This window comes from Cricetulus griseus, chromosome X (assembly GCF_003668045.3).
Source record: "Cricetulus griseus strain 17A/GY chromosome X, alternate assembly CriGri-PICRH-1.0, whole genome shotgun sequence".
Taxonomy (NCBI): Eukaryota; Metazoa; Chordata; class Mammalia; order Rodentia; family Cricetidae; genus Cricetulus; species Cricetulus griseus.
In genome coordinates, this window is record NC_048604.1 from 92,563,880 (window position 1) to 92,575,159 (window position 11,280).

At 39.8% G+C, this 11,280-nt stretch overlaps 1 protein-coding gene across 1 annotated transcript in view; it reads right to left on the reverse strand.

The window, feature by feature from the left end:
- Window positions 1-6,715, reverse strand: part of Phex (phosphate regulating endopeptidase homolog X-linked) — a 213,574-nt gene extending 206,859 nt beyond the window's left edge. Inside the window, exons 1-4 of the mRNA XM_027432770.2 lie at window positions 6,582-6,715; window positions 6,063-6,124; window positions 4,769-4,990; window positions 1-37 (exon numbers count right to left, since the gene is read on the reverse strand). The exon at window positions 1-37 is cut by the window's left edge and continues 32 nt beyond it. Of these exons, the coding sequence (XP_027288571.1) occupies window positions 1-37; window positions 4,769-4,886 (155 nt within the window). The 5' untranslated portion in view covers window positions 4,887-4,990; window positions 6,063-6,124; window positions 6,582-6,715. The remainder of the gene's footprint in view (window positions 38-4,768; window positions 4,991-6,062; window positions 6,125-6,581) is intronic.
- Between the last annotated feature and the right edge of the window lie 4,565 nt (window positions 6,716-11,280).

Genomic DNA, 11,280 nt, shown 5'->3' on the forward strand with positions numbered 1-11,280 from the left:
TCTTGTTTAGCCTGGAAGCTGAGGAGACCTTGACTCACTGAAAAAACAGACCAAAATAAATGATTGACTTGAAGCAGACCACCATCGAGTAAAACACATTTGGGCACAGATGATGCAAGAGATTTTCTATTAGTTCATGCTTCTCAGTATTGACATGGTAGTCAAAAATCAAGTTGGCTCAACACCAAGGAACCACTTTGCTGAATATGTAAACAGCCTTGTTAGGACTCATGGTTGTCCTATAATTCGTTCCTATTCTATGAGGGAGTGGTGGGTAAAACTGGAGCTGTGTTGAGGAGTCTGGTCACCAGGGCCAGAGAAGTACCTGGAAGCTCTCTAGAGTGCCCATTCTCACTCCAATTCTCCTGGGTCAGAAATTCTGGTTGTGAGGCACAGCCATCATATGTGTTTTTGATTTGGTTGACAGAGATTGAAACCAAAGCCTCTGACAAACTGATCAGGCTGTATTATCACACACACACACACACACACACACACACACACACACACACACACACACATTCCTGTACAATTGAAATAGTTTTCACCCATGTTTAATTTTCCCAACTGGCAACAACCTATCAGGAATTTCCAGGCCTTTGACATGACAGTGTCTTCTACAAAGTTCATGCTGGGAATCATGCAATGAAATCACAAAATAAAAGCATGTTTTTAATCTCATAACGTTTTAAGTAAGTTAAGAACTTGTGCTGGGCCACACTCATAGCTGTCTTTGCTGCATACAGGATACAGGCACAAGTTGGACATGAGCACTTTTGCAAAAGCATAGAAGAATGCATGGTTTTTGAACTACAGGTAGAATCTGGACATTAGCAAATGTGAGCCTAAAATCTAAAGCCTTTTTGAAATACATGTTTTTCTTCCATAGCTGGAAAAGTTGAGAGGCATTCATTATTGCGGTGCTCTGTGAGCAGAATCAAGGAATCTTTGAAGATATGGCCATGAAGAAATAGACCGTGGGGGCTGAGAAGTGCAATCAAGAAGCCTAAGAATGTTTATGTTTCTGCTCGAGATGCAGACCTGTAGATCACCTGCCAGTGTGGCATGTCTTATTATTTATGAACCCACATCATAAGAGGAGCCGGCTTTGTCTTTGTTCTTTTCTCTGCTCCCATCCTCCAAACAGCCTTTTTATCTGTGTTACATTATAGATTCAAGAAACCTGCCTACAGAATCACTCAGGCCTATTTTCAAAAGAAGTTTTATAACCTAAAAGGAGTGTTTTGATTTTTTTGCAAGAAAAAATAGATAAAAATATATAGACACCATAAAGTTCAGTATGGGACATTCCAATGTACCTTGATGGTGGAATCACGGGGAGTTCTTCCTTTTAGATAATTTTTATGTATTTACCAAATGTTCTTTAATGAGAAGGTGGTATTTTTATCATGGAAATATAAACTTTACTGTAAATAATAATAATTTTATTACTCTAGATAATACTTTTGTGATAGTAGCTTTATTTTTTTAATCTCATGAAATAGCTAAGAAATTATTCTTTTTCAAAACTTTGGTGGAAGAGGTTGGAAAATCGGGGATTCAAAGGACAACCTTTGCGACTTCCAAGCCAGCCTAGGCTACATGAGACGTTGTCTCAAAGTCTTCCAAAATTAGCCTTATTTCTTTCATTAAAAATCATTGACACAGACATGTAAGGAATTCAAACTAGTATCAGTTCTTTTTGCCTGACAGTGTATATAAAGAAGGTTTTGAATGTAATTAGTTGGGACACAGACAAAGACCCTATCCCTCAAAAGAGAACATTATATCCATGTGGTTAAAGTCCTGAAAACAGACAAGGATCAACAAGCCCAAATAAAGAAAATGAATGAAACAGAAATGAATGAAATGGAAAATATTTTACCATAAAACAATCAAACATTACTTTTTACTAGTTAGAAGCTTTAAAACAAGTCAAGCATCAGTTTAGCTTCTCAGTTTAGAATCCCCCCAAGATGTACTGGAGACATCCACAGATCAAGAGTGTGAGAGTGAGGCTGGTAACATGGCTCAATGATAGAGTACTTACAGCGTGTGTGCAATGTCCTGATTTCCACCCCCAACACAGAAAAACAAAACAGAAAGCATGAGAAAGATCACATGGCTGAGGTCATCATCACCCAAGTACCGACTGGAACCCACAAGCCAAATGGAGGCCACTTCCTGCTCCTATTTCTGGGAAGGGCCTTTGTATTGTTGATAGTTGGGGAGAAATGCAATGACAGATCATATTTTACGGCATATGAAAAGTATATGAAATTCAAGCTTCAGTATCCAGAAAGAGTATCTCTCTGTCTCCTATGTGTACACATTTTGCCTGTGGATGCTTTAGTGACACAATGAAACAGAATCTTGCATCAAGGAATGTATGGCAGTAGAGCCAGAAATATTTACTATCATCTGGTCTTGACAGGAAAAGCTTGCAGACCACTGCATCTGAGAAACAGATTTTAGGGAGGAAGGAGAAAGAAAGAAGAAAAGAACACTTGAAATAAATTGTTTGCGGGTCTATTGCTATACTCGATATTTTAAAATCCCCTAGGTTCTCTGAAACCACCTCAGACCACTGGCAACCATACTTTCTGTAGACAACAAAGCCAAAGGAAAGGTAAGGCAGGATACTAGACATTGCAGAATGAACTTGAACAGGCAGAGCACATACTGCCAAGTCAACGGGGAAATACCTTCAAGGGAAGATCCTAACTAGAATGTTGTCATGAAGACCATTGTTTTGCAGGCATTTAGCAAGAGACATGCAGAGTAGGGGAGCCTGGGGGCGGACAGTGAAGAAAGGTAGGGGGAAAGCATTGTGCTGAAATAGTTGACAAAAATATGAAGGTTCCTAGGTGGGCATGGTGGTACAGGCTTAGAATCCCAGCATTTGGGAGGCAGAGGCAGGAATATAACAGCAAGATGTGATATTCACAGCCTGATCTATATAGTAAATTCCAGGCCAGACAGGGATACATAGTGAGAAACTGCTCATAAATAAACAAACAAACAAATATTTCTGAGTGTGGACCCTCAGATAGATGCCCTCTGAAACAATGTTTCCCAAAATTGCACATGCAAACAAATCTGGTGTCTTGTGAAAACACAGACTGGGAATCAGTAGATCTGGGGGTGGAGCTCAAGCTCTCAAGAGATGCTGATGCTGGCAGTTACCACACTGAGTAGCAAAAGTAGAATGAGGCCACACCCTTAGCTGGTCCTGTTTATTGTCAATCATCATTAGATGTTCTCCAGAAGATTTAAAGTGAGAGCCAGGTTAGTAACATACTGGGAAGTTACTTTTCCTAACTAGGCCTCCTCCATAATACCAATGTTTGATTTAGTGAAGTTTACTATACCTAAAATCTTTAGTTCTGTGTCAAAAAACATTTTCTTAAAAGAAACAAAGATTTGCTATAACTGACCATCTTCTAGAATGCTATGGTCTCCAAGTGTAACGATCATAAAAGTACAATTGAAGAAAGCTGCAAAGTGCTACTAATACCATGGAAAAGAGCATATATTTTGACTTATATGATGACCACTTGGATTTGCAAGTCTGGCAGTATGTGTAAACCAAGCCCCTTAATCACTTCCCACGTCATGTGTAGTCCCTTTGCATGCCCATAAAATTTCTCCTCCAGTTTTAAATTTCAGGAAGCAGATTGTCTAAAGCCAACTTTGGAGAAACCTCACAACAGTTTTTTAAGAACCACAAATTCAGTCACAAGAGTAGGAGGTCTAGCTTCACCAGAAAGCAATATACTGGTCTAATTTCCTAAATCTTCAGCCATAGAAAACATGGGAAGGTGGTTTGCTCGTTTTTAGCAGGGTTCTCAACCACACAAGCCTAACTCTTTTAAAAGTTAATTACTGGTTTTCTCTTGCCAAAATAAACATGGCCTCCCGCATCCTGTGTATGCCAAGGAATGTTTCCAGGCCTGCTGCATTTCAAAGTACACCTAGAATCTCCTAAGAATAGGGCTTGTTTCTAGGTGACCTTCAAGCCAATGAAATACTATGAGTTATATAAGAAAAGATTTACGAAGGAAAATAGCCGGGGGATTGGAAAGCCTAAACTTTTGAGCATCCCTGATCCCTTTCTCACAGATTTAATCCCCCCTCCTAGGAATATGCTTTTGTCTACACATTCTGAGTACATCATTCTCACAGGAGTTATTAAAGTAATTGAATCATAATGCCTTTCAAATCTTAAGAGGAAACCCTCTGCTTTCCTCTACATTCATTTGTAAATCTATTAGAAAGGTGGAGTTAACCATTTTTGCATCTATCAAAATCACTGGATTTAAAATGACTCAAAGAATTCCATTTAAGGACCGATTTATCTTTTGTGAATTGCACTTTGTAACTTGTTCAAGTGAACATGATCAAAAGTCAAGCAAAATGAAATTCCAGTTTGGTTGTTCCCTCACAAAACAAATGCAAGTATCTAACTATGAATTCATAAACACTCATTTTGTGAAATTTAATACATGATGTTTTTTGCCTCAGTGCAATCAAATCCACCAGTCATTCCAAACCACTTTCTAATGCACTTTGCCTCCTAGACTATATATTTAGTACTAAAGAAAAGCCTCCTTTTTCATTGACATAGCTAACTGAAACTAAGTGTGCATCCTTATTTTATTTTTAGCATAAGCAAACAGCCTGCATTATGACAAGGATTTCTAGAATAAAGAATTAGAAAGTTTCACCACAGATGCCTAGTTCCTCTGGCCTCTGGAGTTCCACTTACCTAGAAAGAGCAGTGTGCCCAGCACCAAGGTGCCACCAATGAACAGGGCCAGTGCAATTCGAATGCCTCGGTTGGTCCCCTTTTCAGGCTCCATGGTGTTCCCTGTTTCTGCTTCCATCAGAAGGGTCGAAGAGAAGACTCAGAAAGAAAGTCACTTTTCGTGGTTTGGTAGCTGGTCTCAAGAGTTTGTCAGGCGTTGACATCCAAGGCTTTCCTGCTCGTCTGCTAATAGACAGCTTTAAAAAATTCCTGTCAGGAAACTTCCCCTCGACACCCTTTCTCAAATAATCTTTCACAAATGAAATAAAAGAAACTCAGAATATTGGTTGCCTTGGCTCTCCCTTGACTAGACAAAACAAACAGCAGTTGCTTTATCTTGGTGCTCTCTCTCAGCAAAGTCCCTCTCAAGCGATTGTTTGGCAGGCTTTTTGCTCAAGCGTTCCGAGTATACATGTTTTACTAGGTTGCTGCACAGATGTTTTAGCTATTTAAATGTATAGTCACTTGGGGAGGGGAGAGAAACAATTGTCTTTATCAAAACTGGATTTTCAGCCTCCCCCTAACCATGATAAGTTAGGTGGTGAGAACAGTCTGCAGCCACTGCAAGGTCTCAATTAGTCACGTAATTCTGCTATGACAGTCATTCTCTTTGTCTGAACTGCCGTCCTCAAAAGTTACTCTTTCAGTGTGCTGGTCCCCTTTTAAAGCCTTCTAAGAGTTCCTAGGATATCCTGGAGCATTTTATTTTAGGAACTTTGTGTATGATAGCATGTGCCAAAAATCAGTCAAAGTCCACTGCAGTGCAAAGTAGCAATTAAGACAACCTACAGAGGCCCTTGGTTTGGACTGGAGCTTTTTATTTATTTCTCTTTTTTTTTAGGAAGAGGAAGAGTAGTCTTTGTGGTGCTAAGAATTGTTCAAAAGACAGTTAAGTATATGAATTAAGCTTATTAGCAGCCACAAAAGATATAGTAAAGGATTTTTTTTTCCTGTGTGTTTTGACGGCACCCATGTATTTTGTTCTCTACTTCCTCCCAGGCAGCACTGTTTAGTATGTTTTTGTGTTTCCATAAGTGTTTATTTAGCAGATCCCCAGAATGAATTCAGACTTATTTGGTTCCACTAGAAAGATTGATTAATCACAGTCTTTGATCACGTTCAAATTCGAATTATGAAAAGCTGCTTTCTTCATGGGGAAGGGCAACTGACATTCCAATACTATTGAAATGGTTTGGATTTCATTACTTAATGATACAGATATCACTAATTCTCAGCACAATGAATTACTACTCACCTGTTCCTGTCCAGCCAGAGGTCATAAGATCGTGGAAGTGTAGGAGGAAGATTCAGGAATACCTGTAAACCAGAAAAACACAATTTGTGCACATAGCTTTGGCAGTGATACCAGAATTCATCGGATACCAATTAAGGAGGTACAACATGGCTGTATGTTCATGTTCCTATCTGGTTAGGTTTGGTCAGGCCTTAATCCCATAGCTGGGATTTTCCCAGGTTTAAAAATGTATTCCATAACATATATGTTTTTTGGTTTTTCCAGACAGAATTTCTCTGTGTAACAGTCTTGGCTGTCCTGGAACTTACTCTACAGACCAAGATGGCCTCACACTCATCTGCCTGCCTCTGCCACAGGAGTGCTGGGATTAAAGGCATCAGTCACCACCCGGCTCCCTAACACATATTAACCTTACTTTCTGCTTGTTTCATAGCACCCCAAACTCAGGCAGAATTTGAGCAGGCTAACAACATCATAGCATGTTGGAGCCCTTCTTTACTCATTGGCTGTTGACAGTACCTCATTGCTGATGGATTTTTCTCCAAGAATGTTCTTGGTTCCATAATACATCTTAGGAACGTGAGCTCCGTGAGATCAAGGACAGTATCTGTGATTTTCAGTGTTGTAAGCCCAGCAACAACAGTTCCTGGCCTAACATGATGAAAGAGAAAAGAAAAGCAAGGAAAATGATTCATTCCTAGTTAAAAAGCAACTTCAGGAACCAGTCTCATCACTTCCTCATGAGGGGGTGGGGCTTCTAAATACTCCACTGTTAATGGTACTTCAGGTGGGCAGACCCCTTCTTGTTTTAATCTCACAACAAACAAATGCATGTGACAGCAAATGCATTTGTGACTCCTAGATGAAAGCTCAGCCTCAGGTAGCACAGGACTATATAAGGAAAGGTGACAACATGGGATAATTGTGAGACACTGAGTATCAGCAGCTGAAAATGCTCCCTGTGCACAGGGAAGAGACCAGCCACTCAAGGATGACAAGAGAGATCTACCTATCTCTTTATTTCTCCCCACAATCTCCTTGAACCTCAAGGGTCCTAACTGATTTAGAATGGTGACTGCGGGTTTCCAGCTGGAGTAGCCCTCACCTGCCTTAGACTGGTGAATCCCCAGAGGTGAGAAAAATTTGGGAGTTCCTCCAAAGTTCCACCCATACATCATTCGCAGACTGGACTTCATTCTTGAACGTTCAACTTCTGAATAAAAAGTAAATAAAAATACAAAAGTAAACCAAAAAACTAAACACACTTTCAGAGATAGTAACAGAAAACTTCATGCTTTCCATTCCAAACTCAGACATGTGTAGAAAAGAATGCCTTAATTCATGAAAATAAGTCTATGGAAGTAAAAACACAACTCTCAAGATGTTAAAAATAGCTTGCTGAATAAAATGTAATGTAATGAAGGTTCCTTTTACTCACCAAAGAAATTAAAGTAACATTTGGGAGTGGGTGGGATTGATGGAAGATAGGGTGTGGATGAATCATTCCTTATAAGGTGCATTCTTCATCATGTGTCATTTTCCGCATTAAATTTTCAGCCTTTGGGAAATAGTGATTATCTTGCTCTGAAAATAAAAGGCACTTAAAAACAAATTAAGACCAAAAAAAAAACCACTTTAGGCCAAAATAAGTAAGCTCAAGGCACAGATGAATAATGTGTATTCACAAAAGGCCAAAGAAGAGGGCTGTAAAAGAAAATACATATGAGCCTAATGTGGTAAAACCCATTTTTTTGTTGTTGGTAGTTTTTGTATGTTGGTTGTTGGTTCTTCAAGACAGGGTTTCTCTGTGTAACAGCTCTGGCTGTCCTGAAACTAGCTCTGTAAATGAGGCTTATCTTGAACTCACAGAAATCGGAGTGCCTCTGCCTCCCAGGTGCTGTGATTAAAGGCATGCACCACCACCACCCAGCTATTCCCTGTTTTTATAAATAAAGTTTTGCTGGAACATTTATGACTGCATTCATGCTACAAGGCCAAAGTTTTATAGGTCTGTGACAGTTTTTTGTTTTTTTTTTGTTTTTGTTTTTTTGTATGTAAAGCATAGAATGTTTTACTCTCTGACCCATTGCAGACAAAAAATTGTTACTGCCTGCATCTCAAAATTGTTCCAATCTATGCTCTTGGAAAAGAAACTGTTGTGTCAAAGAAATGGATCTTTACCTAAAACTACAACATTGAAACTACAGAATACTATCCTGTGTGTTTGGTAATTAAAAGTCATTATCTCCAGGGAAAGGAACTGTCCAAAAAGGCTACTCCTCCAGAGCTATGAAATGAGTTAACTGGCAAGTCACTCTGCTGGTTAAATTTGTTGATATACACCCACTTAATTGTTTCAAATAAAAACATTCCAAACGAGGTTGGGCCTTAAATATAATCAATTAGTGACTCAAAAGAAGTTTCCTGGGATTTTCTCAAGTGCCTGGTCATGTGTAAAGACTCCTGAAAGAAAACCAAAAAGTCAAACTAGAAATTCAAGAATGGTCAACTGGACTCAGGCATGGAAAGACTTGAAACCTTTGGCAACTTCACCACAAAATCCTCCCTGGAGCATATGGGCCTGGTGAGAATGGCAGTATCCAAAGAAGCAAAAACAAAAGTAAGACTTCTCAAAAAGACTTCCAAAAACAGGGCCTGCAAGAATCAGGAGCTTGACAGCATACAGCAGTGGTTCTCAACCTTCCTAATGCTGCAGTTTCCTTTAGTACAGTTTCTCATGTTGCTGTGACCCCCCAACCATAAAATTATTTTCGTTTCATAACTGTAAGTTTGCTACTGTTATGAATTGTAAGCAGTTTTGAAGATAGAGGTTTGCCAAAGGGGATGTGGCCCACAGGTTGAGAACCACTGGTATAAAGGATGAGCCAAGGCCTTCCTGACATGGGTACTTGAACATTTCCCACTTGCCCTGTGGGATGCACACATGAGACTGTCTTAGCCAAAATGATGGCAGCATCTTGCAATCCCAATACTCAGGAAATAGAAGCAAGAAAATCAGGGACTCAAGGTCATTTTTGGCTATATAATGAGTTTGAGGCCAGCCTGGGTTACAGGGAATTGTCTAAATAAATAAACAACAAACATTTCTCCTAAGATGACTGAATCCAGAGAGCTGAACCCAGTGGCCAAACTGGCTGGGCTGCTGGCTGATGACTCTTTGCGCTAATCAGGAGTGCATCTATCTATCTGCTGATGGTTTGTCTGTATTTCAGGGGTCATTGGTTTCAAGCTGTAAAATCTCATGTGGACCACTAATTTCAGGAGGAAAGAAGGAAATGATTCATATCCTGAACAATATTTTCATCCAGCCACTAGGAAGAGGAGAGTGTAGAGGAGGAAGAAAGAGACTGGACAGGAGAGCTAACTAGTGAAAGTGGCATCAAGGGGCTGTGGTGAGACCTGGTTGTTTGTTGGCTAGGAGCTTCAGACTAGCCACGTTCAAATTCCAGGCCTCCCACTAATAAGATACATTACTTACTTTATACTGCTCTCTTGGAACATTTTTCCTAGGTAAATATTCTTATCTCCTTCTTACAGATAAAGAAATTGAAGTTTGGAACTATTAAGTGATTTGCTGAAGGTCACAGGAACACATTTGTCGGAAGGCCAACATGGTTTCAAATTCCAAATTCCTGCTCTCTCCCCTATTGCCTGATAAGTTTGCTTATCAGGCAATTAGCAAAGGTAGGCACACCGTGTCAAAATGACACTGGAGCTGAGGGGAAGGGATAAACTATGCTCCCTTTAATTCTCTTGTTTACAAGACTAATTATCAGACTTTAGTCCCTTCCCAGGGATAGCAGCCATCATTTAATGTGCAGGGGGAAAGGTTTTCAGTTGGAGAACAAAGAGTAGTACAGGAAATGGCTCCTGCTGTGTTGCTGTTGCTAATTGAACATTAGGAAGGATAGATAAATCTGAACAGCTCTTTATCCATGTGATGTACCTGGTCATGTTTGAGCCAAGGGGGGGATTTTCATCCCTTGATTTTTTCTTTTTACATTTTAACCAGCTTATAGAGTACCAGGTATCCTTATGAATCTTCCTACATATTTCATTTTAGTTGATGGTGTCCCTCCTACTCCCTCCTTTCCCCCATCTCCCTAACACTGTCCCTGCTTAAATCGTCCCATCCCCAGTGTTACCCCTTTCTCATTCATTCACATGTGTTCCACTTGATTCCTTGATTTTCTTACCACATTGACCATACAACTGTGCATTTCAGTTATCATACACTTTATGGAGATTATATTTTCTGTTTTGCTGTATTCTCTAGGTACTAAAGCTGGCTGAGAAAAAGTAAGTTCTTATGATAAGTAAATGTCAGAGCCTAATGGAGACTCAACTCTGTCTAATATGTACTGTTAATAGAGAATGATTAGACAACAAACACAGAGACAACCTTTGAAAGACATTTATTAATTTCCATGTAGGGGGAGGGATGCACATCATGCTACAGAGATAGCTAGTTGGTACACAGAAGAGGGGAGGGGAAACCATGAGCATCGGGGAGGTAAGGTTAGCAGCCGAACAGGCTTCAGAATGGGTGGTTTGAATAATTTCAGGAGGATTCAGTCAATAGGAACAATCTATAGCGCACTGGGATCCAGCCCTTGGGTGACTGGGAACAGCAAAGCAGTGTACCTAACTGTGGTATCTTCACAAAAGGAGAAGATGGGGATACAAGTTTAGGATTCATTGGTTTGTCTATCAAAGGCCCAGACAAGTTTTATTTATTTATTTATTATTGTCATCTCTGGAAATCAGCTTACTTTGGAAGAAATAGCCCTTCTAGGGCTCTGGACCATCCCAAGATATCAAGCATCATAAAATACAGAAACTGTTTTTTTTTTTTTAACTATGATAGCTGCACATACCACTTGCAATGCATTCCACTACACAGATCTTTTTTAAAAAATGTAACTTTTCTATGGGTGGTGGTGGTTCACACCTTTAATCCCAGCAGAAGCAGGCGAATCTCTGTGTGTTCAAGTCCAACCTGGTCTACAGAGTGAGTTCCAGGACAGGCTCCAAAGCTACACAGAGAAATCCTGTCTCAAAAAAAAACAAAAAAAGCAGTAACTTTTCATCCAATCAGCACTTATATGCTACATCTTCAGACTGAGCAAACCCACCCTGGGCCCTCACACCACTAACCTAAAGAAGATTGAAGGGTCTTTTCTTGCCTTTGACTAGT